This window comes from Lissotriton vulgaris, chromosome 1_1 (assembly GCF_964263255.1).
Source record: "Lissotriton vulgaris chromosome 1_1, aLisVul1.2, whole genome shotgun sequence".
Lineage (NCBI taxonomy): Eukaryota > Metazoa > Chordata > Amphibia > Caudata > Salamandridae > Lissotriton > Lissotriton vulgaris.
In genome coordinates, this window is record NC_141685.1 from 84,363,401 (window position 1) to 84,391,358 (window position 27,958).

The 27,958-nt window shown below is 43.3% G+C and overlaps 2 protein-coding genes across 2 annotated transcripts in view; one reads left to right on the plus strand and one right to left on the minus strand.

The window, feature by feature from the left end:
* The window catches only part of LOC147737458 (uncharacterized), a 153,034-nt gene that overhangs the window by 113,001 nt on the left and 12,075 nt on the right, over window positions 1–27,958 (minus strand). The window lies entirely within an intron of this gene.
* The window catches only part of LOC147737459 (uncharacterized), a 50,083-nt gene continuing 45,365 nt past the window's right edge, over window positions 23,241–27,958 (plus strand). Inside the window, exon 1 of the mRNA XM_086924091.1 lies at window positions 23,241–23,261. Within this exon, the coding sequence (XP_086780217.1) occupies window positions 23,241–23,261 (21 nt within the window). The remainder of the gene's footprint in view (window positions 23,262–27,958) is intronic.

Genomic DNA, 27,958 nt, shown 5'->3' on the forward strand with positions numbered 1-27,958 from the left:
TTTAGTCTTTCTAAAATCCTTAGTTCTGTCAATGTAGTATAGCAGAGCTCTCTTGACATCTAGTGTATGTAGTGCCCTTTCAGGTACTGACTGTGGATTTGGAAAGAACACTGGCAGTTCTATTGTCTGATTAATATGAAAGTGGGATACCACCTTTGGCATGAATTTAGGGTTTGTTCTGAGAACTACTCTCTTTGCATGTATCTGGATAAATGGCTCTTGAATAGTTAGGGCTTGCAGCTCGCTAACTCTTCTTAGTGACGTGATAGACACAAGAAAAGCCACCTTCCATGTTAGAAATTGTAATTCACATGAATGTAACGGCTCAAATTGTGGTCCCATCAGTCTGGTTAAAACAATGTTTAGGTTCCAGACTGGTGAAGGTGGGTGTTTTGGGGGAATTATTCGTTTGAGTCCCTCCATGAATGCTTTAATTGCTGGCACTCTGAACAGCAAAAGATGCTGTCTGTTCTGAAGATAAGCTGCTATGGCAGCTAAGTGTATTCTTATAGATGAATAAGCTAAATTGCAACGATGTAGGTGCAAAAGGTAGCAAATGATGTTGCACCACCTTGGCCTAGAGGCTCCCGGGACAAGTTGGACAGACATTTTCAGTATTTGTTAACTTAAAATGCAATTTTTACAATTTAAATTGGCCACCTTGTGTGTGTGTGTGTGAAGTCGCAAACCGTGTGCTTTGCAGAACTGTTCATTTCATGAAAGCTGTCAGCTTTGTAAATGTGGGCAGTTAGCAAAAGACAATGGCTAAGGAAGGGAGAGGAGGACGTTGAAACGTAATGAGAGCTTCCTCAATAACAAGCAGCAATATCGAGAGGTGGTGGTGGCAGGGTGAAGGGTTAAGGGGTAGGGATAGACGGTACAGGCTGTGCGAGGCGGGCAGAAAGGACGGCCGTGGGAGGTGGGAGGGGGAGAGATGCTGATGTCAGATTAGCTGCGGAGCGGATCTCTTTGAAGTAGCTCACGGCCTCGAGGCCGTAAAAGTTAAAGCAATTAGGGGGGTGGTGGGAGGGAGGCTGATAGGCAGAAGGCTCGGGCAAGCTTGTGCATGAGAGCACATGCACTCGTGGAAATCCGCTTGGAAATCCGCTTGGGAGACCTTAGTCTAAGTCTTGGTGTGATGGCATTAGACTCGCCTACTCATTCCTGCGGAATGGAGTAGGCTCGACCTAACAAAGGTTATAAATTCAATATTGTGTCAAATACTTAAACAAGCATTTGCAATGGAATAGGTCTCGCATTTATGCGAGTTTGAGCTCTTGGCATTGTAAATGACAGTGCCTTTTATTTATGTTTTGATTTTTAAAACATAAATCAAAGACATTGTCATTTAAAATGCCAATAGTTTAAACTATTGCAAATGGGAGACCTACTGCAGTGAAAATGCTTTTTTAATTATGAAAATAGTGAATATTGTTCACTGTTAGTGTAATATAAAATGGAGTACATTAGCTAGAATATGACCCTATCTGGAAGCTAAGGTAAGTAAAAAAAATATTGTTAAATGTAAGTTGTATGCATGCTTGCGGGTGAGAGAGCGCATGTGAATGTTAGTATGTGTAAGCATGTGTGCGAGTTAAAGTACAGGTCTGATGGCGTGTGATATCATTTCCACTACCCCAGGTAAAATTGACGTCCATGTTTCGAAACAGTTCTATTTTAAATTATGTATGTCTTTCCTAATTTCCTTCTCTCTCTTCTGCCTTTATCTTTTTCTTGGTACAAATCGGAATACGTTCACAGCCCCAATAATTAGGGCCTGGGCCCACCACATGTGACCACCTGCACAAATTATGCACTGTCTTTTTGTTGCCCTGTCTCCAAGGTGATGTGTTTTGGGCTGCATTCGTACCCTGTATGAATAATGACCATGTTAATACTAGAAAATTAAATAATAGAAATATAATTGATATATACGTTTATAATAAAACCAATTCTAATGATAATTTCATTAACTATAGTGCGAATAAAATTGTACTAGTGTTTTTACACCATTGAATGTCTGTATGAATTATTATTACAGTATACTATGCAACAATACTATTTTTTTTGTTACGGAATTTTATATAGTGCGAACTTGACCCGATATTATTGATATCAACAAGGAAAATGACAATTCTGTCAGTAATATGATAGAACACTGCTGTAATAAACCAATCTGGAAGTGAACCCTTCTGTCATTACAGTCGCAGGCTACAGAAAAGAACACTGGGCCATGTGTTCACTGTCATTACACATACACGCCCCACACTGGCATCAGCCTGTCCCTCAGTGACATTAAAACTGAGTGACTCCACACTGACAGCCTACGATTTCAACTGTTGGTAAAATGAAGCCCTTAGACACCTGCTAAAGGCGTGATGCTTCCTCTCATTAAACTGAGAGATGCAGCCCAGAATTCAATTAAAATTAAAGACAAATTGATTTCTACACGGGCGCGAAACTGAAAACGTGGTGGTGTCGTAATTTGACGGTGATCGAGTTAGCGTTAAGCTTTGCTACACATACCTTTCCCTTATCTTGACTATAGTTGTCGGACGCCATTTTGTATGTATCGGCGGCCATTTTAGAGAATGCGTTGCCTCCTGGTCAGCATGCCCTTTTGTCCTTCCTCTGTACCACTGACCACTCGAGTTTGCCCAGCAACAGGCTATTTTTAGTAATGGTCAAGCTCACACATGCGCAGTTTAGATTGACCAGTCATCACTTAGGAATGTTCCGCCAAACTGACCAGCGGTGTTGTAGCTCCTCCCACGAGTTGGCTGTGTTCCAAAAATGACCATATATGTACCTAAAACTCTGTAACTGTGTACCGCCTCTGTTTTATTGCTGTAAAACTGTATAAAAGAAGGACTTGCACCGATGTTCGGTGTGATACTTCTTGCATTACCGAAGGGTGCTGTAGGAATGTACCACCACCCCATGGGGTCTTAATAAACTTGTCTTTTGCATTTTCTAGTTTCGTGCCAACAGTTCTTATGGTGTAGAGGGTATTCTGCGGAGTATGTAGGCCTGGAGAACCCGATACCACAAATTAGCGACCACGAAGGGACTCATCGGTGACTCGGATGCCCGAAGGAGAGGTCGTGACGAAGGATTGGAAACTCGCCATGGACGCGTACGCTGCCTCTGAGTGACCCGAGTCTTGGCACCCACGGTGTTTTCTTCCTTTCCTTCCGATCTGACCTTCCAGGTGGCGCCGGTCCCCGACTGAGATCCTGCTCGTTCGAGTTGTCGTACAGTGCCGATTTGGCTGATTTGATCACAGACCTTGGCAGTTGGAATCTGGATATCTGAGATTTTGGTAAGCTTGTGAGTGGTAAGGTAGTCTGCGGACGCTTACTGTGGTTCTATGAATATGTTTTGAGTTAGCTAACATTTGATTCTATGATTTGAACTATATGTGGAGTGCACTTCACATAGGCAGGCATGTGGAGATATTTCTCTAAGTTTGTTTGTGTTTGAGCGGCACATTTGTGTGAAGTATAGTAAGTGCCATTTTTTGTGCTATCACGTTTCCTTGATACTTTTTGAACATGCCTGTTTTAAGTACACTCCAAGGAATGTGCTGTTTTGGAAATGGTACCACTTATCGATTAAATGAATCTCAGCCGGCTCCCCCAGAGGGGACTCCCAATCGAGAGATGTACATAAAATTCCGCCTTCCCCCAATATTGTACAGTAAATTATGGAATAAATACATCAAATCTGATCCCGAGTTGCTGTGGTAAATAAAATTACCTGGTACTTAATTTCTATGCGGTAAAGTTCAATAAAATAGCTCAATCAAAATAAGAGACACAGAGTCCGTGGCATCTGAGTTTTAAGGGGTTTTATTCCATAAAATGGAATTGGTTCGAACCAGGTAGCATGATCCATCACCACGAGGGTTCAGGAAGGGAATCATGGACATGTACAATGATTTATTAACAGTACACAGTATATATAGTATCATCACAGTGGTGATGGGTTCAGAAGGCGTAACAGCTGAAAGAAACAAGATAAGAAACATGTGCGTAACAATATGTAATCAGAAGGCGTGCACAAGGGTGTACACGGAGGTGGGTGCCAGAAACGTTACATAGAAGAAAAAACATTTCAGCATTTCAATCACAGAAGTGACGCAAGTGGGTGGATCCCTAGAAGAATCCTACAGTGTCAGCAGAAATATATGGCAGAGATGCGCGCGCAGCAGCATGACGTGTGACTGACGTGGAACTGGAGGGTGAAGGGGACTTGACATTTAGCGCTAGGATTAGAGACAGACGTCTGGTGGGTCAGATAGACTTGTTCCTAAATCATATCTGGTATTTTGTGTTTGGAGAACTGTATTATCTAGAAGGAAAGGTCTCTCGGGCAGAGGCTATTCTATACTGACTGCTAATGCGTGCATATGTGTCTACGTGTAATGCGAGGGGCCATGGGCCTACCATGGTAACAGGAGCTATGAATTACTTACATGGAGACAGAAAGGCCGGGCCCTTTACTCTGCAGCTGGGGGGATGTTTACCTAAACTACTGGACAAGAATGTATTTTCGAGGAGCGGAGCAGATAACTTGAAGGCTGAATACAGTTTTGGCAGGCAGGCAGGCAGAGCCGGGCATCACTTGCCGCGCAGGGAGTAAGTCAAAGTTCAGGGATGCAGATGCAGGTCCAGGCTGCAGCTTTCAGAGGCAGAAGTCAGGAAAAGGCTCGATGGCAGAAATCAGGGCCTTCGCCAGAGCCATGAAAACATGAAAGTGCACCATGTAAAGACGGTGGCACGGCATACTTAGGAACTGAATTATTGATCCATTCATGGCGGATCTGAAAGAGGACATGTTAACGTTGGACGCAAATGTATTTGCGTCTTCATAACTGATTGTGGAGGGAACTTACATGCACTTTAAGCACGTACATGGAGCCGTTGGGGTACGTAGTAGGGGACACAATTGAGCATAAAAATTCATATTACCTCATTCCCTCCTTGTCCCCTACGGACCCTTCATGATATATCAATCTTCATTAATCCATCTATTTGTTCATATAACATCATTTGCTCTTCCTTTTTCTGACGGGAATTTGAACTTGAACTTGAATGGGGAATACATGATGTGGCGCACAAGCCGCATATCGCCGGCCCACATTGTAGACATAGGCAACAACTGAATACTATGAGAAGGGCTATTCCTAGGAAGGATAGGACTTTCCATCCCCAGGAGGATAACACGCTCCAGAACCAACCGGACCAAGTCCAGGTGCCTGGATTCTGGTGTATCTGACTTGCAATCTTGTGAAGACGGGTAATAGCTTTATATACTGAAGGTGCGTTTTGTGGAATGAAAATACAGCAACTCGATCCGATGACTCTACAAGCTCCGCCCCTATCGGCCAAGATGACGTCAAGAACAAGACGATTTTGAAGAACAACAAGTCTCATAGCAGACTGTTCCTCTGTTAAGTTGCCTAGGGCGGAAGTAGTTTCATTTATTACTGCTTCAAGGGTTCTGGTTAAGTGTCGTATCAGTTTACTACTCGATACAGTGCCTAGATAGGGGAAGAAACCTTTATTGAAGTCTGTGTATTGCTCCCATGCCGTTTCAGTATAGTCGACAATCGGGAGTTCTCTCTTGTGTCTAGTATGTACTAGGTGGGAGTTCCTATGATATTCAGGAGGAGCTAGGAAAACAGGTGGTAGAAGGAATGCAATGTAACAAGTACCAGCCCAATCTAGGGGTAAACGTATGTATGCTGTATGGCCACAGACAAAATAAGAATGACGGGAAGCTTTGAATGTAGACTTGCCTTTATCACTAAATTCAACTACAGTGGTACATTCGCTATGGCCTAGGTGTACTGAACCATTCTTTCTGACACACAGTTCACCCTTGACTGGTAATACTGACATAGAGGGCAGGACTGATTCGGCTTCGGACTGAACATTCAGAATCATGAGGTTAAGTGTAAAGTTACCTAATCCATATACTTCGTTTTCTAGATCTGTCCCTGTCCTTTTGGGAAGACCCTCCTTGTCAGGGAAACATACTTTGTGCAGAACAGTGTTCAGGTTTCCCCATACCCAATTGCCTTGGTAAACTACGGAATCAGAATCTAAGGAATTAATTAGACTAAACCATGCACCACATGAACCGTTGTGTGTGAACGGGTACGGAAAGAGGGGCAGAACTCCCTTGTAGTTCTGATAGGGGGGGAGTCGGCCACATATCCAACAATTGGTAGCATTGCTGGTCTGATGGGAATGGTGTAACATACTAATGAATGTATTGTTGCGCAGCGCAAGTCTGTATGACAATTCATGCGGGGGCAATTCACTGAAAGTGTGCTCGACAGTGACATTTGAGGAAGAATATGTACGCTTGAATATAGGATAGTACAAGTGTAGCAGTATACTTGCAGCAATAATCATAAGACTCAGAAAAAACATAATCAATAATGTCACTATACAGTGACTGCGGAGAGATTTACAATATTCACGTTTCTTGAGTTGTTTCTGTCTATCTCTCTCTGTATTGGGGTCTAACGGGAACATGTCAGAATCAGGTCTAACCGATTCACCTAGGGGAGGACTTAAACAATTAAACTGTCTGACTTGCTAGACCGTAACTTGGATTAATACTCCTGATGCGGAGTTTTTCTAGAAAAGGGGGTTTTGAGTCACTGGGGTCATTGTCATTTTTGGTCAAAATTAAAGTTCCAAATTGTCCATAGAATCGCCATCCTTTACGTCCTTGATAGCAGTCCTCGTGGTGTGTAGCACAAGCTTCGGCGTCCTCCAATGCGGCTCAAGGGGGCTTGATCGGTCAAATGTTCCGCTCATAGATAACATCTCCAGGGACTATGGCAGGCTCCTGGACTTGGGTGTTGTCAGGGAAGGCGGCGGCAACCTGTGAATGAAGAGAGAGTAGTGCAGATATCAAGGAAGCTAGGTAATCTGTCAGCATGTTATTGTCAACATCAGATATTTTATTTTAGGCATAGGCGTACCCCTAATTTCCATTTAAGTGTCTGATTATGGCTTTCTACAAGGCCTGCTACAGTATAATCTGGGACTGGGTACGCTTCTGTCCATCTAGTTAGTGCACACACTAATTTGTCCATTTGGATATAATCCATCTGAAGGAACTCAAAAGGGTGGTCAGGAGGATGGAATCCACCTTGTTCCACCGGAATGCCTTTACCTGGATTGAACTGACAACAGATCATGCAAGTACGCACTTTCTGTTTTGCTGCTGCTCGTAAATGTTTATTGAACCAAAGGTTTTGAATACTGTCTAACATGGCTTTTTCTCCTAAATGTGCAGGACTATGTGCTGTGGTAATAATAACTTGAACCATAGAGTCGGGGAGAAACCATGTGGCTTTTCCCTTCGTCATCCATCCCTGTTCTGTCTGGATCCCTCCTAGTTCAGTCCATTTCTGGATTTCGTCTGGTGTAGCATGTGTCTGTATGTCAATTACATCTAGGGCGGGATCCTTAACTGTCATGCAATGAGTTTGCGTCGGGACTGTTGTCTTTGTCAAGTCAGGTGTGTGAGTCTGTGCTGTAAGCTTGGCTGTTCGGTCTGCCAGGTCGTTGCCCTGGGAAATGATGTCAGTGACTTTAATATGTGCCTTACACTTCATGATGGCTATGGCTGTAGGCAAATGTATTGCTTCTAACAGAGCTTGAATGAGGGGACCGTGCTGGATCTTGGCACCGTGTGAATTTAAAAAACCTCGTTCTTGCCAGAGGACTCCGAAGTCGTGTACAACTCCGAATGCATAACGGGAATCTGTGTATATGTTAACTTTCTTGTTCTTGGCTAGAATACAGGCTTGGGTCAGAGCAATGAGCTCTGCCGCTTGGGCTGACAGGGTGTCAATACGATGTGTTTCTATGACATCAGTTTCTGTTGTTACTGCATACGCAGCCACTAACTCTCCTGTACTTGTTCTCATACATGAACCATCCACATAAAGTGTCAGGTCTGGATCTGGTAACGCGGTGTCTGTCAAGTCTTGTCTGGGTTTCGTCGTAATGGTAATGACTTCGACACAGTCATGTGCCAAAGGGTCTGTCATATTTAATGGCAAAAGTGTCGCTGGATTCAATGTGTTACAGCGTCGGATTTCTATGTGTGGCTGAAACAATGTCAATTCATATCCTGTCAGTCTAGCTACAGTCAAGTGTTGAGTTTGTGTTCGGTTTAAAAGAACTTCCACGGAATGTGGAACTTGTACTGTCAATTGGTGTCCTAACACTATAGAATCTGGCCACTTTGTCTAATAGCTAGAGCTGTTGCTACAACTGCTTTCAGGCACACAGGCAGAGCCTGTGCCTCTGGGTCTAGTGTACTAGAAAAATAAGCACAGGGCTTGTGTTTTCCAGCTTGATCTTGTGTAAGGACAGATAATGCTGTCCCTTCCTGTTCAGTGATAAAAAGCATAAAAGGTTTGCTGTAACTTCAAATGCCAAGGTGTGTTCTTGTGTTCAAAGAAGGACAGTTGAAGACACTGCTTCCTGTGTTGTCAATTGTATGAGTGTTTTGGCTAGATAGGCATACTAGTGAGGCCAATGAAGGCCTTGTGTCTTGGGCTGTGAAAGATTGGCAATTAAATGAATACGTACTTGTGTCAGCTGTCTACCCCTCTTGGACAGCAAGTGTACAAGGCACACACCACTTGCTGTGCACTTTGAAGGGGACACTCTGTGCCCCTTGTCTGCCAGGAACTGTAAAACTGTCAGTGATGTCTGTTTGCAGTCTGTCTCTGATCATGCTATGATCAGGATACTGATCATTACTGTATCGGTAGGCATGTTAATACTGTCCAGCTGTCTTTTTAATGCTTGACTGTAAATGCTAGGACTCTCTGTAATTAATCTAGCAAAAATAAATTTTCAATTCAAAAGCACAACTTTTTTTGGGGGGGGGGGGAAACCTCTTTTCAAAAAGCTCTGTAGTTTATAAAAAAAAATCCTACTCTAAATCTTGGGAATAGTATGACCATATGTTCTATAAATGTATTTTCTAAATGTATCTGAATAAAATCCAAATCATTTTTGCATGGACAGAAGGGCTGGGTGGGGCCTTTGCTACTCCATACTCCTTTGAGAAACAGCCCCTCCCTCTAGAAAGATGTTCGTGCTTCAGAGTTTTGAATCAATTCCAAACATAATCAAGTAGAAGCCGAGCTTCATTGCGATCTAAAATTGAATAACTGCCAAATGCTGATCTCATGGCAGGAGCAACACTCCTGCCAATTATCCTGTTTACACTACTGAGGGAAAAACTATTCATTTGCAAGCATGCCTTATCTGAAGTCAATGAAGCTTTTAGTACTGACTGTGAGGAAGAGCAACTTGACCCCTCCCTTACATAAACATTTCTTGCGGCTCATCAAGTTTTTTCTCTAGAGCTGAGAACAGCTGCCAAGTTACTGAAGAGAGTGTTTGCAAGCATCCTTTATCTTCATGCGAAGGGAGCCTGAGCCAGTTGGAGGAGTGTAGCCCTCCCTTACATAAACATTTCTTTCCGCGGAGAGAGATTGGAACATAGCCAGTAATAACAAGACAGGCCCTGCTCGGTGCACAAAAAAATCTTTCGCTGGGAACCAGGCTAAATCCAAGGTCGAAAAACACATTCCTTTTAACTGAAAACAAAATCTGTTCCCAGGCCAGACCACTATTCTCAAACTAACTGTAGGAAATTTAAAACGTGATGTAAAACATCCTAAATCAGTAATTAATAAGGACATATTTTTTGGCTTTGTAATTCAGACACATGCTGGCATTTTAAAATAATTCTGTTACAATGTACTGTTACTTAAAAGTTCCACTTTCTAAAAAAAACACTTTTGTCTAACTAATGCAGCTAGAAGGCAAGACATTTGAAACATGGGCATTTATTTAGCATGCAGATTAACACACAAAAAGGGGACAATTTGATTCTGAAAAAACGAATTATCATGGACTGTTGAGTTTAATATTTCTCTGCACCTATCAATTGAAATTTCTCCACTAAATGTTTTATCTGAAACCTCCTGTGTGAGCATTACAGTCTAACTGACCTCTGAATCAGACATAATAAATCCTATTTTCAAATGCTGGTGGACATATATCAGGCAGCATGTTTAAAAAGGTTTGCATTGTATAACAAAGAAGTCAAAATTTAGTGTGCAAGCCTTTCTATTCTACCTATTAAAAGGGCCTTGTTCATTAATTTTCAAACAGCCATTTTTACTAACTAAGTGAGTGCGATAACTGTCACACACTGGTATGCTGTATGTCAGAAACATTTACATTTTGAAAAAAAAATTCAGCTTGCAGTAGGAAAATATCCATATATATCTTCTATAATATTATTTTCTATAAAAGCACACGGTTGCATTTCACTAATTAAAAGCACATTCTATGATGGGTCTGTTTTATAAATTCTTCTCTACCATTAACGCACTAATTCTAAGACACTGGTCCGTGTGCCATCCACAGCTGAAAACTCTTATCACAATCCGACTGGTTGATTTATAACATTCCGACCTCCGGAAGAACACATTAAATCATGTGTTCCAAGGAAAACCCACACAAATTCGTGGACGCATTTCAAATAGAAAGTTAAATGAACACTGCTTTCTGTTCTCCATGCAAGATGTGACCATGCTGTCAGTAAGCTTGACAAAGCACATAGGCAGAACTAGTAACCAATGAAAAAGTAAAATCAAACCATCATACATTTAAACAATCACCGACTTTTAGTGTCAGCTCACATAACCATGCATGTTTAAACAGCATGTAAAAATAAATACTGCCTTGACCTTGTCTAGTTCTCTCTGCTTGATGAATTGCTTTCTCTGTTCTCCTATGTGACTCTTTGTGCCATAACTCAATGGCATCTTTCTGTGAGGGTCTTGATTTCTTTTTCCATAGAGCTTCTTCTACTCTCATGATGCACTCAGCATCCCATGTCCCTGTAACAGGCAACCTATATTTCTCTTCTAACTCCTTGGTGTAGTCCACCCACAAATCTAAGTACAGTATGGCATCTACGCCATGCTTGTGGTACATAAAGTGCCCTGGAGTGTCCCTAGGTGGAACATAGACGTACCAGGGGAAACCCAATAGACCCTTGTAGGCTTGGGCAATGGTTATTTCAAGTCGAAAAAATGCTACAAGGGATTTGTTCATCTAATATTAAAACTCAGTTGGGAGTTGTATCAATAGTATCAAACTCCTGTGTAACAAGTATCACATATTTACTGAAATAGAAATCAATCTTATGGAAGGCAAAGGAAACACGGAGAAGTTGTGAAATCTGTTCTTCAAAAAATTTTATATAGATTCAGTAAAGTGAATTTCGAGTCAAAATATGGGGAGACATACATACAAGGCAAAAAAGAAGTGAAAAGGGGTATATATCACTTCACCACATCAATTCACAACTTAAACATCAAACTCCAAACAATTGATAACAACAACCAAAAGAAATCATTTAGTAATGGTTGTATGCCTGTGCCCAAGCAACAGTAAAGGAGATGATGTAGCTGTCGACGTTTCGGTCTTATATTGCTGCCGTCGTCAAGACCATCATCAGGACCATGAAGTTCATTTGCAGGTAAAATAAACCCCCTAGGTTAAAACAATAAATGTTACATTATTCCATTTCATACAACAATTAAAAAAGCAAAGTAATACCTAAATTACAATTCTCACGTGTGTCTAAAATAAACTAGGTGGAACAGGCACTGCTTCTTCTAGAATCCCCTTTCTAGTTCCTATCTGTCGTAACTTACTGAACAGCGGCATTTTTGAACCTTGATACTTGATACTTACTCGAACTCGAACACCATAAATACAATATACACAGTAATGCAGATCAAACAATCACTCATACCACGACATTAAAACACATTTAAACATTTCGAACAGAAAACCACATATTAACTAGTAACATTTACTTGATGTACTGCTAAACAGCACAGATACACTGCTAAACAGTGCAGACCGGGTCTGTGTACCCAAACCCGTCTCGACCGGGGCAAACTAATGCACCCGTCTAGATGCGTCCCCAGCAACGGTACTCACCGGGAAGCACGGAAACAGAAGGCCTCGGAAAACTCGACACTGGACTGGACCCTGGACCGGACTCGACTCGACTCGTGACGTAGGTACTTCGGAACTTCGGAACTGGTGGGCCTCAAGACACCTCGGACCTTGCACTCTCGGCTGGACTCGGGTCGGGATCCTCCGCACTCCTCACCGCCTCGTCTGGGTGTCGATCGCAGTCTCAGTCACCTCCGTTGGCCTGAGGGAGATACAGGAAATCCTGCGGATGCGCATGAGTGTCCGTCCGGCTGTGGCAGGGGACTAGGCCTGCAACGCACCGCCGGCGCGTAAGGTGGGGGAGGGTCCCATCTGGGGTGCCAATTTATGTGGTAAATAAAATTACCTGGTACTTAATTTCTATGCGGTAAAGTTCAATAAAATAGCTCAATCAAAATAAGAGACACAGAGTCCGTGGCATCTGAGTTTTAAGGGGTTTTATTCCATAAAATGGAATTGGTTCGAACCAGGTAGCATGATCCATCACCACGAGGGTTCAGGAAGGGAATCATGGACATGTACAATGATTTATTAACAGTACACAGTATATATAGTATCATCACAGTGGTGATGGGTTCAGAAGGCGTAACAGCTGAAAGAAACAAGATAAGAAACATGTGCGTAACAATATGTAATCAGAAGGCGTGCACAAGGGTGTACACGGAGGTGGGTGCCAGAAACGTCACATAGAAGAAAAAACATTTCAGCATTTCAATCACAGAAGTGACGCAAGTGGGTGGATCCCTAGAAGAATCCTACAGTGTCAGCAGAAATATATGGCAGAGATGCGCGCGCAGCAGCATGACGTGTGACGGACGTGGAACTGGAGGGTGAAGGGGACTTGACATTTAGCGCTAGGATTAGAGACAGAAGTCTGGTGGGTCAGATCGACTTGTTCCTAAATCATATCTGGTATTTTGTGTTTGGAGAACTGTATTATCTAGAAGGAAAGGTCTCTCGGGCAGAGGCTATTCTATACTGACTGCTAATGCGTGCATATGTGTCTACGTGTAATGCGAGGGGCCATGGGCCTACCATGGTAACAGGAGCTATGAATTACTTACATGGAGACAGAAAGGCCGGGCCCTTTACTCTGCAGCTGGGGGGATGTTTACCTAAACTACTGGACAAGAATGTATTTTCGAGGAGCGGAGCAGATAACTTGAAGGCTGAATACAGTTTTGGCAGGCAGGCAGAGCCGGGCATCACTTGCCGTGCAGGGAGTAAGTCAAAGTTCAGGGATGCAGATGCAGGTCCAGGCTGCAGCTTTCAGAGGCAGAAGTCAGGAAAAGGCTCGATGGCAGAAATCAGGGCCTTCGCCAGAGCCATGAAAACATGAAAGTGCACCATGTAAAGACGGTGGCACGGCATACTTAGGAACTGAATTATTGATCCATTCATGGCGGATCTGAAAGAGGACATGTTAACGTTGGACGCAAATGTATTTGCGTCTTCATAACTGATTGTGGAGGGAACTTACATGCACTTTAAGCACGTACATGGAGCCGTTGGGGTACGTAGTAGGGGACACAATTGAGCATAAAAATTCATATTACCTCATTCCCTCCTTGTCCCCTACGGACCCTTCATGATATATCAATCTTCATTAATCCATCTATTTGTTCATATAACATCATTTGCTCTTCCTTTTTCTGACGGGAATTTTACCTTGAACTTGAATGGGGAATACATGATGTGGCGCACAAGCCGCATATCGCCGGCCCACATTGTAGACATAGGCAACAACTGAATACTATGAGAAGGGCTATTCCTAGGAAGGATAGGACTTTCCATCCCCAGGCGGATAACACGCTCCAGAACCAACCGGACCAAGTCCAGGTGCCTGGATTCTGGTGTATCTGACTTGCAATCTTATGAAGACGGGTAATAGCTTTATATACTGAAGGTGCGTTTTGTGGAATGAAAATACAGCAACTCGATCCGATGACTCTACAAGCTCCGCCCCTATCGGCCAAGATGACGTCAAGAACAAGACGATTTTGAAGAACAACAAGTCTCATAGCAGACTGTTCCTCTGTTAAGTTGCCTAGGGCGGAAGTAGTTTCATTTATTACTGCTTCAAGGGTTCTGGTTAAGTGTCGTATCAGTTTACTATTCAATACAGTGCCTAGATAGGGGAAGAAACCTTTATTGAAGTCTGTGTATTGCTCCCATGCCGTTTCAGTATAGTCGACAATCGGGAGTTCTCTCTTGTGTCTAGTATGTACTAGGTGGGAGTTCCTATGATAGTCAGGAGGAGCTAGGAAAACAGGTGGTAGAAGGAATGCAATGTAACAAGTACCATCCCAATCTAGGGGTAAACGTATGTATGCTGTATGGCCACAGACAAAATAAGAATGACGGGAAGCTTTGAATGTAGACTTGCCTTTATCACTAAATTCAACTACAGTGGTACATTCGCTATGGCCTAGGTGTACTGAACCATTCTTTCTGACACACAGTTCACCCTTGACTGGTAATACTGACATAGAGGGCAGGACTGATTCGGCTTCGGACTGAACATTCAGAATCATGAGGTTAAGTGTAAAGTTACCTAATCCATATACTTCGTTTTCTAGATCTGTCCCTGTCCTTTTGGGAAGACCCTCCTTGTCAGGGAAACATACTTTGTGCAGAACAGTGTTCAGGTTTCCCCATACCCAATTGCCTTGGTAAACTACGGAATCAGAATCTAAGGAATTAATTAGACTAAACCATGCACCACATGAACCGTTGTGTGTGAACGGGTACGGAAAGAGGGGCAGAACTCCCTTGTAGTTCTGATAGGGGGGGAGTCGGCCACATATCCAACAATTGGTAGCATTGCTGGTCTGATGGGAATGGTGTAACATACTAATGAATGTATTGTTGCGCAGCGCAAGTCTGTATGACAATTCATGCGGGGGCAATTCACTGAAAGTGTGCTCGACAGTGACATTTGAGGAAGAATATGTACGCTTGAATATAGGATAGTACAAGTGTAGCAGTATACTTGCAGCAATAATCATAAGACTCAGAAAAAACATAATCAATAATGTCACTATACAGTGACTGCGGAGAGATTTACAATATTCACGTTTCTTGAGTTGTTTCTGTCTATCTCTCTCTGTATTGGGGTCTAACGGGAACATGTCAGAATCAGGTCTAACCGATTCACCTAGGGGAGGACTTAAACAATTAAACTGTCTGACTTGCTAGACCGTAACTTGGATTAATACTCCTGATGCGGAGTTTTTCTAGAAAAGGGGGTTTTGAGTCACTGGGGTCATTGTCATTTTTGGTCAAAATTAAAGTTCCAAATTGTCCATAGAATCGCCATCCTTTACGTCCTTGATAGCAGTCCTCGTGGTGTGTAGCACAAGCTTCGGCGTCCTCCAATGCGGCTCAAGGGGGCTTGATCGGTCAAAAGTTCCGCTCATAGATAACATCTCCAGGGACTATGGCAGGCTCCTGGACTTGGGTGTTGTCAGGGAAGGCGGCGGCAACCTGTGAATGAAGAGAGAGTAGTGCAGATATCAAGGAAGCTAGGTAATCTGTCAGCATGTTATTGTCAACATGATATTTTATTTTAGGCATAGGCGTACCCCTAATTTCGTTTTAAGTGTCTGAATATGGCTTTCTACAAGGCCTGCTACAGTATAATCTGGGACTGGGTACGCTTCTGTCCATCTAGTTAGTGCACACACTAATTTGTCCATTTGGATATAATCCATCTGAAGGAACTCAAAAGGGTGGTCAGGAGATTAGAATCCACCTTGTTCCACCGGAATGCCTTTACCTGGATTGAACTGACAACAGATCATGCAAGTACGCACTTTCTGTTTTGCTGCTGCTCGTAAATGTTTATTGAACCAAAGGTTTTGAATACTGTCTAACATGGCTTTTTCTCCTAAATGTGCAGGACTATGTGCTGTGGTAATAATAACTTGAACCATAGAGTCGGGGAGAAACCATGTGGCTTTTCCCTTCGTCATCCATCCCTGTTCTGTCTGGATCCCTCCTAGTTCAGTCCATTTCTTGATTTCGTCTGGTGTAGCATGTGTCTGTATGTCAATTACATCTAGGGCGGGATCCTTAACTGTCATGCAATGAGTTTGCGTCGGGACTGTTGTCTTTGTCAAGTCAGGTGTGTGAGTCTGTGCTGTAAGCTTGGCTGTTCGGTCTGCCAGGTCGTTGCCCTGGGAAATGATGTCAGTGACTTTAATATGTGCCTTACACTTCATGATGGCTATGGCTGTAGGCAAATGTATTGCTTCTAACAGAGCTTGAATGAGGGGACCGTGCTGGATCTTGGCACCGTGTGAAGTTAAAAAACCTCATTCTTGCCAGAGGACTCCGAAGTCGTGTACAACTCCGAATGCATAACGGGAATCTGTGTATATGTTAACTTTCTTGTTCTTGGCTAGAATACAGGCTTGGGTCAGAGCAATGAGCTCTGCCGCTTGGGCTGACAGGGTGTCAATACGATGTGTTTCTATGACATCAGTTTCTGTTGTTACTGCATACGCAGCCACTAACTCTCCTGTACTTGTTCTCATACATGAACCATCCACATAAAGTGTCAGGTCTGGATCTGGTAACGCGGTGTCTGTCAAGTCTTGTCTGGGTTTCGTCGTAATGGTAATGACTTCGACACAGTCATGTGCCAAAGGGTCTGTCATATTTAATGGCAAAAGTGTAGCTGGATTCAATGTGTTACAGCGTCTGATTTCTATGTGTGGCTGAAACAATGTCAATTCATATCCTGTCAGTCTAGCTACAGTCAAGTGTTGAGTTTGTGTTCGGTTTAAAAGAACTTCCACGGAATGTGGAACTTGTACTGTCAATTGGTGTCCTAACACTATAGAATCTGGCCACTTTGTCTAATAGCTAGAGCTGTTGCTACAACTGCTTTCAGGCACACAGGCAGAGCCTGTGCCTCTGGGTCTAGTGTACTAGAAAAATAAGCACAGGGCTTGTGTTTTCCAGCTTGATCTTGTGTAAGGACAGATAATGCTGTCCCTTCCTGTTCAGTGATAAAAAGCATAAAAGGTTTGCTGTAACTTCAAATGCCAAGGTGTGTTCTTGTGTTCAAAGAAGGACAGTTGAAGACACTGCTTCCTGTGTTGTCAATTGTATGAGTGTTTTGGCTAGATAGGCATACTAGTGAGGCCAATGAAGGCCTTGTGTCTTGGGCTGTGAAAGATTGGCAATTAAATGAATACGTACTTGTGTCAGCTGTCTACCCCTCTTGGACAGCAAGTGTACAAGGCACACACCACTTGCTGTGCACTTTGAAGGGGACACTCTGTGCCCCTTGTCTGCCAGGAACTGTAAAACTGTCAGTGATGTCTGTTTGCAGTCTGTCTCTGATCATGCTATGATCAGGATACTGATCATTACTGTATCGGTAGGCATGTTAATACTGTCCAGCTGTCTTTTTAATGCTTGACTGTAAATGCTAGGACTCTCTGTAATTAATCTAGCAAAAATAAATTTTCAATTCAAAAGCACAACTTTTTTTTGGGGGGGGGGAAACCTCTTTTCAAAAAGCTCTGTAGTTTATAAAAAAAAATCCTACTCTAAATCTTGGGAATAGTATGACCATATGTTCTATAAATGTATTTTCTAAATGTATCTGAATAAAATCCAAATCATTTTTGCATGGACAGAAGGGCTGGGTGGGGCCTTTGCTACTCCATACTCCTTTGAGAACAGCCCCTCCCTCTAGAAAGATGTTCGTGCTTCAGAGTTTTGAATCAATTCCAAACATAATCAAGTAGAAGCCGAGCTTCATTGCGATCTAAAATTGAATACCTGCCAAATGCTGATCTCATGGCAGGAGCAACACTCCTGCCAATTATCCTGTTTACACTACTGAGGGAAAAACTATTAATTTGCAAGCATGCCTTATCTGAAGTCAATGAAGCTTTTAGTACTGACTGTGAGGAAGAGCAACTTGACCCCTCCCTTACATAAACATTTCTTGCGGCTCATCAAGTTTTTTCTCTAGAGCTGAGAACAGCTGCCAAGTTACTGAAGAGAGTGTTTGCAAGCATCCTTTATCTTCATGCGAAGGGAGCCTGAGCCAGTTGGAGGAGTGTAGCCCTCCCTTACATAAACATTTCTTTCCGCGGAGAGAGATTGGAACATAGCCAGTAATAACAAGACAGGCCCTGCTCGGTGCACAAAAAAATCTTTCGCTGGGAAGCAGGCTAAATCCAAGGTCGAAAAACACATTCCTTTTAACTCAAAACAAAATCTGTTCCCAGGCCAGACCACTATTCTCAAACTAACTGAAGGAAATTTAAAACGTGATGTAAAACATCCTAAATCAGTAATTAATAAGGACATATTTTTTGGCTTTGTAATTCAGACACATGCTGGCATTTTAAAATAATTCTGTTACAATGTACTGTTACTTAAAAGTTCCACTTTCTAAAAAAAACACTTTTGTCTAACTAATGCAGCTAGAAGGCAAGACATTTGAAACATGGGCATTTATTTAGCATGCAGATTAACACACAAAAAGGGGACAATTTGATTCTGAAAAAACGAATTATCATGGACTGTTGAGTTTAATATTTCTCTGCACCTATCAATTGAAATTTCTCCACTAAATGTTTTATCTGAAACCTCCTGTGTGAGCATTACAGTCTAACTGACCTTTGAATCAGACATAATAAATCCTATTTTCAAATGCTGGTGGACATATATCAGGCAGCATGTTTAAAAAGGTTTGCATTGTATAACAAAGAAGTCAAAATTTAGTGTGCAAGCCTTTCTATTCTACCTATTAAAAGGGCCTTGTTCATTAATTTTCAAACAGCCATTTTTACTAACTAAGTGAGTGCGATAACTGTCACACACTGGTATGCTGTATGTCAGAAACATTTACATTTTGAAAAAAAATTCAGCTTGCAGTAGGAAAATATCCATATATATCTTCTATAATATTATTTTCTATAAAAGCACACGGTTGCATTTCACTAATTAAAAGCACATTCTATGATGGGTCTGTTTTATAAATTCTTCTCTACCATTAACGCACTAATTCTAAGACACTGGTCCGTGTGCCATTCACAGCTGAAAACTCTTATCACAATCCGACTGGTTGATTTATAACATTCCGACCTCCGGAAGAACACATTAAATCATGTGTTCCAAGGAAAACCCACACAAATTCGTGGACGCATTTCAAATAGAAAGTTAAATGAACACTGCTTTCTGTTCTCCATGCAAGATGTGACCATGCTGTCAGTAAGCTTGACAAAGCACATAGGCAGAACTAGTAACCAATGAAAAAGTAAAATCAAACCATCATACATTTAAACAATCACCGACTTTTAGTGTCAGCTCACATAACCATGCATGTTTAAACAGCATGTAAAAATAAATACTGCCTTGACCTTGTCTAGTTCTCTCTGCTTGATGAATTGCTTTCTCTGTTCTCCTATGTGACTCTTTGTGCCATAACTCAATGGCATCTTTCTGTGAGGGTCTTGATTTCTTTTTCCATAGAGCTTCTTCTACTCTCATGATGCACTCAACATCCCATGTCCCTGTAACAGGCAACCTATATTTCTCTTCTAACTCCTTGGTGTAGTCCACCCACAAATCTAAGTACAGTATGGCATCTAAGCCATGCTTGTGGTACATAAAGTGCCCTGGAGTGTCCCTAGGTGGAACAGGCACTGCTTCTTCTAGAATCCCCTTTCTAGTTCCTATCTGTCGTAACTTACTGAACAGCGGCATTTTTGAACCTTGATACTTGATACTTACTCGAACTCGAACACCATAAATACAATATACACAGTAATGCAGATCAAACAATCACTCATACCACGACATTAAAACACATTTAAACATTTCGAACAGAAAACCACATATTAACTAGTAACATTTACTTGATGTACTGCTAAACAGCACAGATACACTGCTAAACAGTGCAGACCGGGTCTGTGTACCCAAACCCGTCTCGACCGGGGCAAACTAATGCACCCGTCTAGATGCGTCCCCAGCAACGGTACTCACCGGGAAGCACGGAAACAGAAGGCCTCGGAAAACTCGACACTGGACTGGACCCTGGACCGGACTCGACTCGTGACGTAGGTACTTCGGAACTTCGGAACTGGTGGGCCTCAAGACACCTCGGACCTTGCACTCTCGGCTGGACTCGGGTCGGGATCCTCCGCACTCCTCACCGCCTCGTCTGGGTGTCGATCGCAGTCTCAGTCACCTCCGTTGGCCTGAGGGAGATACAGGAAATCCTGCGGATGCGCATGAGTGTCCGTCCGGCTGTGGCAGGGGACTAGGCCTGCAACGCACCGCCGGCGCGTAAGGTGGGGGAGGGTCCCATCTGGGGTGCCAATTTATGTGGTAAATAAAATTACCTGGTACTTAATTTCTATGCGGTAAAGTTCAATAAAATAGCTCAATCAAAATAAGAGACACAGAGTCCGTGGCATCTGAGTTTTAAGGGGTTTTATTCCATAAAATGGAATTGGTTCGAACCAGGTAGCATGATCCATCACCACGAGGGTTCAGGAAGGGAATCATGGACATGTACAATGATTTATTAACAGTACACAGTATATATAGTATCATCACAGTGGTGATGGGTTCAGAAGGCGTAACAGCTGAAAGAAACAAGATAAGAAACATGTGCGTAACAATATGTAATCAGAAGGCGTGCACAAGGGTGTACACGGAGGTGGGTGCCAGAAACGTCACATAGAAGAAAAAACATTTCAGCATTTCAATCACAGAAGTGACGCAAGTGGGTGGATCCCTAGAAGAATCCTACAGTGTCAGCAGAAATATATGGCAGAGATGCGCGCACAGCAGCATGACGTGTGACTGACGTGGAACTGGAGGGTGAAGGGGACTTGACATTTAGCGCTAGGATTAGAGACAAAAGTCTGGTGGGTCAGATCGACTTGTTCCTAAATCATATCTGGTATTTTGTGTTTGGAGAACTGTATTATCTAGAAGGAAAGGTCTCTCGGGCAGAGGCTATTCTATACTGACTGCTAATGCGTGCATATGTGTCTACGTGTAATGCGAGGGGCCATGGGCCTACCATGGTAACAGGAGCTATGAATTACTTACATGGAGACAGAAAGGCCGGGCCCTTTACTCTGCAGCTGGGGGGATGTTTACCTAAACTACTGGACAAGAATGTATTTTCGAGGAGCGGAGCAGATAACTTGAAGGCTGAATACAGTTTTGGCAGGCAGGCAGGCAGAGCCGGGCATCACTTGCCGCGCAGGGAGTAAGTCAAAGTTCAGGGATGCAGATGCAGGTCCAGGCTGCAGCTTTCAGAGGCAGAAGTCAGGAAAAGGCTCGATGGCAGAAATCAGGGCCTTCGCCAGAGCCATGAAAACATGAAAGTGCACCATGTAAAGACGGTGGCACGGCATACTTAGGAACTGAATTATTGATCCATTCATGGCGGATCTGAAAGAGGACATGTTAACGTTGGACGCAAATGTATTTGCGTCTTCATAACTGATTTTGGAGGGAACTTACATGCACTTTAAGCACGTACATGGAGCCGTTGGGGTACGTAGTAGGGGACACAATTGAGCATAAAAATTCATATTACCTCACTACATGGGTCGTTTGATTTACGAAAGGTTCAGTTTGTGGAGCAATGTTTGTTTCAGCGCAGATCTAGACAAAATATGTTTGATTGTGTACGAATGTGGGAGAAAGCAGTGCGTGAACGAATGAAGCGTGAAATAGCCTTGGCGGAAAAAGAGCAGCGCAAGGCTGCTCGAGATAAGGCTTTACAGCTGGAGGAGAAGGAGTTGCAGGAAAAGAAAGAGAGGGAGGCACATGAACGTAATTTGCAAACGAGCGGTCAATTTCCTATTCGGCGTCCGCTTTATCCTGTCCTTACTAATGAAGTTGATGATTTTTCATTACTAGATCGGTGCCCGCCTCCGTACGTTTCGCCTACGGCCCCGGACGAGGATTCGGACGACGATGGTCGAGGTAGTAAGAGTAAGAGGTTAACTGCTAGTGAAGCTGCGGAGTTGCGCAGTTTTGCTCGCAAACTTAATTTGAATAAGATAACGATGTCAAAGCTTAACATTGAAAGAATTAAGTGGTCAGAGCGAGAACAGTTGTGTTTTTTAAGTGCTTTCGGAGATGAAGTCGTAGAACGATTTAGGAAACATTCGATTGATCTAGAGCCTAAGGATATATCAGTTCATCGTGAGAATATGCGTAAAGGTTTATTTGTTATTACAGATGCGGATGGGTTTTTCCAGCGGTTGGTCCACCTACGGGATGAGGCGTCCAGATTGCGTGAAGCACGAAAAGCAGCAGACGTGCCTGCGCTGGGGGTCGACGGAACAATCCAAAGAGTGTTCTATCTTTGGAGCAGATAAGAGTTCTAAAGTTCATGTTATACCTATGCGTGAAGCCGCACCTTTGTATGTCCCCCCCAAAGGGCAAGGTACCAGTGATGATAAATTGTCCGGGGATGCAAAAGGGTATTTCATATATAATTGGGTGTATACGCCTTGGAATAGAGCAGATTTTATGGCATTGAAAAATGCTTTACCTGATCCCCGTAAAAATCTGGCAGCTTTCTATGAAGGAGTGGAGGGGGCTATTTCTTCATGTGTTAGGACGTTAGTTGATATTGACCTTTTCTTTGGGTTAATACTACCCCCTGATATGTGGAGAGCGATTCGTAAGTTTGATGACCAAGCAATTTTAGGAGTGGATTGGAAAACTATAGCTCAAGCTGATTTAGATAGGGAGCCTGCATGTAAGCCTTGCCAGTTAATTCTAGACCTCCCAACAGCTATTTTGAATAAATTAAAAATGCTTGTTCCCCCTAAAAAGATTGATTGGACTATGTTAGCCTCTTGCAAACAGAAACAGGATGAGTCAGTATCTGACTTCTTTTCACGTTTCGAAGAAGCGTTTCATGATTACAGTGGGCAATTATTAACGGATGATACGGGTAGGCATTTGTTTGTTGATAAGTATGTGGCTAATCTCCTTTCGGAGATTGCAAAACGATTGAAGACTAGTGAAAGTTCCTGGACCACGGCGACCTCTGCGTCCTTGTTAACTATGGCTCAGTATTATGAGCGGCAGGAATTAGAGGCTAAAGAAAGTACCGATAAGAAGGTGAAGGAGTTAAAGATGAAGGTGATGTTGGCTCAGGTTCGTGCTACGCAACCAAGAGGAAATGATAGAGGCAGGCGAGGAGGGTATGGCACGTTTTATGGTCGTACTGACATTGCTGAGGATCAATGTGCATACTGTAAAGAGTTTGGGCATTGGGCCGAAGATTGTCCGGTGCTTCGTGAGCAACGTAATCAGCGTGGTCGAGGAGGTGGAAGGACACAGAATAGTTATTCGGGGGCAAGAGGTGGAGGAAGTGATCGTGGTAGGTTTGAGGCGAGGGGTCATGGTCAGGATGATCGTAATACTTTCGATCAACGGAATCAGTACCAGATATCGGAGGGTGAGTACGTGGAGTCTCAGGATTATGTGCACGCATAGGATTGCGTAGGATGGGGTGTGGAATCGGTTGAAGTGCCAGTAGATCAAAGAGGTCCATATGTATCAGCGGGCGTTTTGGGTTCTACTGATCAGTTTTTGGTTGATACAGGAGCTACTCGCAGTGCTCTGTCTAAAAACTTGGTTCCAAGGGCTCCCCTGTCTGGCGAAACGATTACATGTATAGGGTTTGATGGCACACCCTCTCCAAGCCCATTATCACAACCACTTACATTTTGCATTGACAGATTCTTTGGTCTATGTCCATTCTTATTGTCGCCACATACCCCAGACAATATTATGTGCATAGATTTGCTTAAATATTTTCGAGCAACAATACGCTGCGCTCCTGAAGGAGTGCAGGTTATTTTGAATGACAATTACCCGGATGTAGGAAGACTATGTACTATGTAGGAAATTGAAGCATTAGCCTCTCTCCCACATACGTTATGGGCTACATCAGACACGGATGTGGGACAGATGCTCATTCCGCCTATTCGAATAACTGTTAAGGAGGGAGTGTCTTTGCCACGTGTGCCCCAGTATAAGATATCTAGAGAAGGTGAAATTGCCCTGACGCACATTGTTCAGGATTTAATTATTGCGGGAGTTGTGGAGGAAGTTCCCTACAATGTTTGTAACAGCCCTATTCTTCCAATTCTGAAGAAAGACACTGATGACAAAGTCTATCGATTTATTATTGATTTGAGAGAAATAAACAAAATTGTAGTGCCCCTGTATCCGGTGGTGTCTGATATCACCACCTTACTTACTTTGGTCCCCCCCACTGCTACCACGTTCTCTGTTATTGATCTTAAAAACGCGTTCTTTTCCATTCCCATCCATCCCGACAGCAGATATCTATTTGGTTTCACGTTAAATAATAAATCCTATAGATTTTGTCGTGTTCCTCAAGGCTATACAGAAAGTCCTAGTATTTATAGCCAGGCTTTAAAGAGACAGCTTGATTCTTTTGATTTGCAATCTGGAGTAGCTCTTATCCAGTACGTGGATGATCTTTTACTGGCTGCAGATACATATGCGCAGTGTGAGGAGAGTACTCTTGCTTTGCTCTCCTTTCTTGCTCAGAACAATCACAAAGGTTCTAGGAAAAAGTTACAATATTGTAGACCAAAGGTGACCTACCTCGGTCATCTTTTGTCTAAGGAGGGACGTGCATTAACATCTGATCGAATTCAAGCAATTTTAGATACACCAGTCCCCCGCACTCAGAGAGATGTACGTGCCTTTATAGGTTTAACGTCCCTTTTGTGGACAGTGGATAATGGGGTTTTCACACATTATAAAACCTTTGTTAGCATTATTGTCCAAAACTACACCAATGCCTCTTGAATGGACAGATTAATGTCAGAATGCTTTTGAACAATTGAGACAAGCCCTTTGTTCTGCACCAGTGTTAGGTACACCAGATTACACAAAGATTTTCACGTTGTATGTGCACGAGAAAGATGGCTGTGCATTGTCGGTGTTAGTGCAGACACACGGGGATAAGCAGAGGCCCTGCGCATACTTTTCGGCAATACTTGATCCTGTGGCACGAGGATTACCTGGGTGTTTCCGAGCAGTTGCAGCAACGGCAGTGGCTATACGGCAGAGTGAAGGAATAGTTTTGTCACACAAATTGTTGGTGTTAGTTCCCCATGCAGTAGATGCTTTGTTAAATCAAACTAAGACCCAGTATCTCACGAGTGCACGTTTAACAGGATATGAGCTCACACTGTTGGCGCCACACATCACACTAAAGAGATGTGCTACCCTGAACCCTGCCACTTTATTGCCGTATCCGGTTGCTGAGGGCCAGGAGGAAGAACACCATGATTGTGTTTTCCTGACCGAAGAACAAACAAAGGGTTGTGTCGACTTACAGGATACGCCACTTCCGGATGTGGATGGGGAACTGTGGGTTGATGGATCGTGTTTAAGGCTGCCAGATGGCACAATTTCTGCAGCATATGCGATCACGACACTTAAGACAGTGGTAGAAACAGCACGAATACCACAGAAATCGGCCCAAGCAGCGGAGTTAATAGCTTTGACAAGAGCCTGCGAATTGAGTGCTGGCCTATGTGTGAACATCTACACAGACAGCCGGTACGCCTTCGGAGTAGCGCATGACTTTAGCCTACTTTGGAGAGAACGCGGGTTTTTGACGTCGCATGGAGTACGCATCATGCATGGAGAACTAGTGCGTGATCTCTTGAATGCGTAACTTTGTCCAAAGAAAGTGGCGATAATCAAATGCAGTGCACACAAAAAAGTCACTGACAAAGTGGGACAAGGTAACGCTTTTGCAGACAGTATAGCAAGACAAACGGCTATGTTACGAAATGACACGCCAATGTACGTGGTGAAATCACAGGCTGAGCGATGGCATGATGCTAGAGAAGAGATACTAGACATTCAGAAATCAGCGTCTGAAGCAGAACTGGCAACCTGGGCAGCAGAGGGAGTGCTGGATGATGAGGGTTGTTGGAGAAGCAAAGATATTGAAAGATGGAAATTGCCTGCAGCTTACTTGCAAGCGATGGTCCAAATGACACATGGATTGGCACATGTAGGAGCTCTTGCAATTACTCGATTGCTAGCACGGGTTTGGGAGCATCCTGAGATTGCCAATACGGCCAAGAGAGTAGTGCAGACCTGTTTGATATGTTTACAGCACAATCCTGCAAAAGGGACTCATACTCCGAAAGGAGGGTTTGTTCCACCTACTGCACCGTTTGAAGTACTGCAAATGGATTACATCCAGCTTGAGCGTTGTAATAACCTTAAGTATGTCTTAGTGGTGGTATGTGCTTTCAGTAAATGGATTGAGGCCTTCCCCACGAAGGATAATACAGCGTTGACAACAGCTAAGGTTTTGCTCAAAGAGTACTTCCCTCGATACGGCGTTTGTAAATTTTTGTGGAGCGACAATGGTCCTCATTTTGTTGGGAAAATTGTGGAATACGTGATGAAGGGATTGGGAATTCAGCAGAAATTTCATGCTGTGTTCCACCCTCAGTCAGCAGGTCTTGTTGAAAGATATAACGCTACTCTGAAATTAAAGCTAGCAAAGATTGTGGCATCTACGTTTTTGAAATGGCCGGACGCTCTGCCTCTGGCGTTGCTATCTATCAGATCAGTACCCCATTCCCGAACTGGCCTCACACCTTACGAAGTGGTGTTTGGAAGGCCAATGAATATATGGGGAGTTCCTAAGCCTCGATTGTTACATGATGTGCCTTGTATAATGATGAACGATTATTTGGCACGATTAACAAATGATTTACTTTCTATTCATCAACAGGTTCGAGAAGCGCTCCCCGACAATTCCATTGGAGAGGCTCACAATCTTCGTCCTGGCGACCATGTAATGATCCGCTCTTTCGAGAGAACAAGCAGCCTGGAACCGAGGTGGCGCGGTCCTGAGCAGGTATTACTTGCAACTCGTACGGCTGTGCGAGTCACCAACAGGAAGCGGTGGGTGCACTCTACTCACTGCGGCCGTGTCTCTCCGGATTTGGTGAGCCCAACTGTGCTGTCTGATTATCGCGACATCTTGGATGAGGAGAAGAGCCCAGCTGTAACGTCTGCTGAATCGGAGGGAGCCTTCCCGGACCACACTGATTCTGGAAGAGAGAGATACAATCTACGACCACGATAAGCAGTTTTTTTCTTTGTGCGAGACTGGTTGAGTTACCGCTCCAGGTTTGTGAAACGGAAGCCGGGAATATCAAGGGGGGGGGATCTGTTCTGCCAAGTGTAGCGACACCCGTCTTGAATCTCGGATAAGAAACCAACGGCTACCTCAGAGCTCAGCACTCATATTTTTATTTTTTAGTTGTGTTTTTGAGACATTTTGAACTTTGAACAATGGCATCTTCTGCAGTACGAGACAAGAGAGTTCTTGGCGCAGTGCTATTTGTTCTGACAATTGTTGTAATAGCTGTGATAGCTTGGGTAGTAGAACTTGTGGTGCCGGTACGAGAACATTTGTTGCCAACTACCCCGATTCCATCTGAACATTTCCATTTTACTCTGCCCTATCATGAAGAACGGCACCGACAGACTTATTTGAACAATAGTTTTATTCAGATTCTGCATCACACCCATAATATGACTAACACTTCGAACTGCTGGGTATGTGGGTTGTTGCCAGGGCATCAAAAGAAAGGAGGCACACCACTTATCCCACTCCCGTTTTCCCATAATGGTTCCTGTAATGCCTGGTATACACTCCTATTCACTTTGCGATGGCCAACGAAAGGGGGGCTGCTCTTTCGACTCAACAAGATATGCTACCATGATCGAGATGGTTATCCGCAAGCTGAAGGAACTAAGGGGCATATTATCAA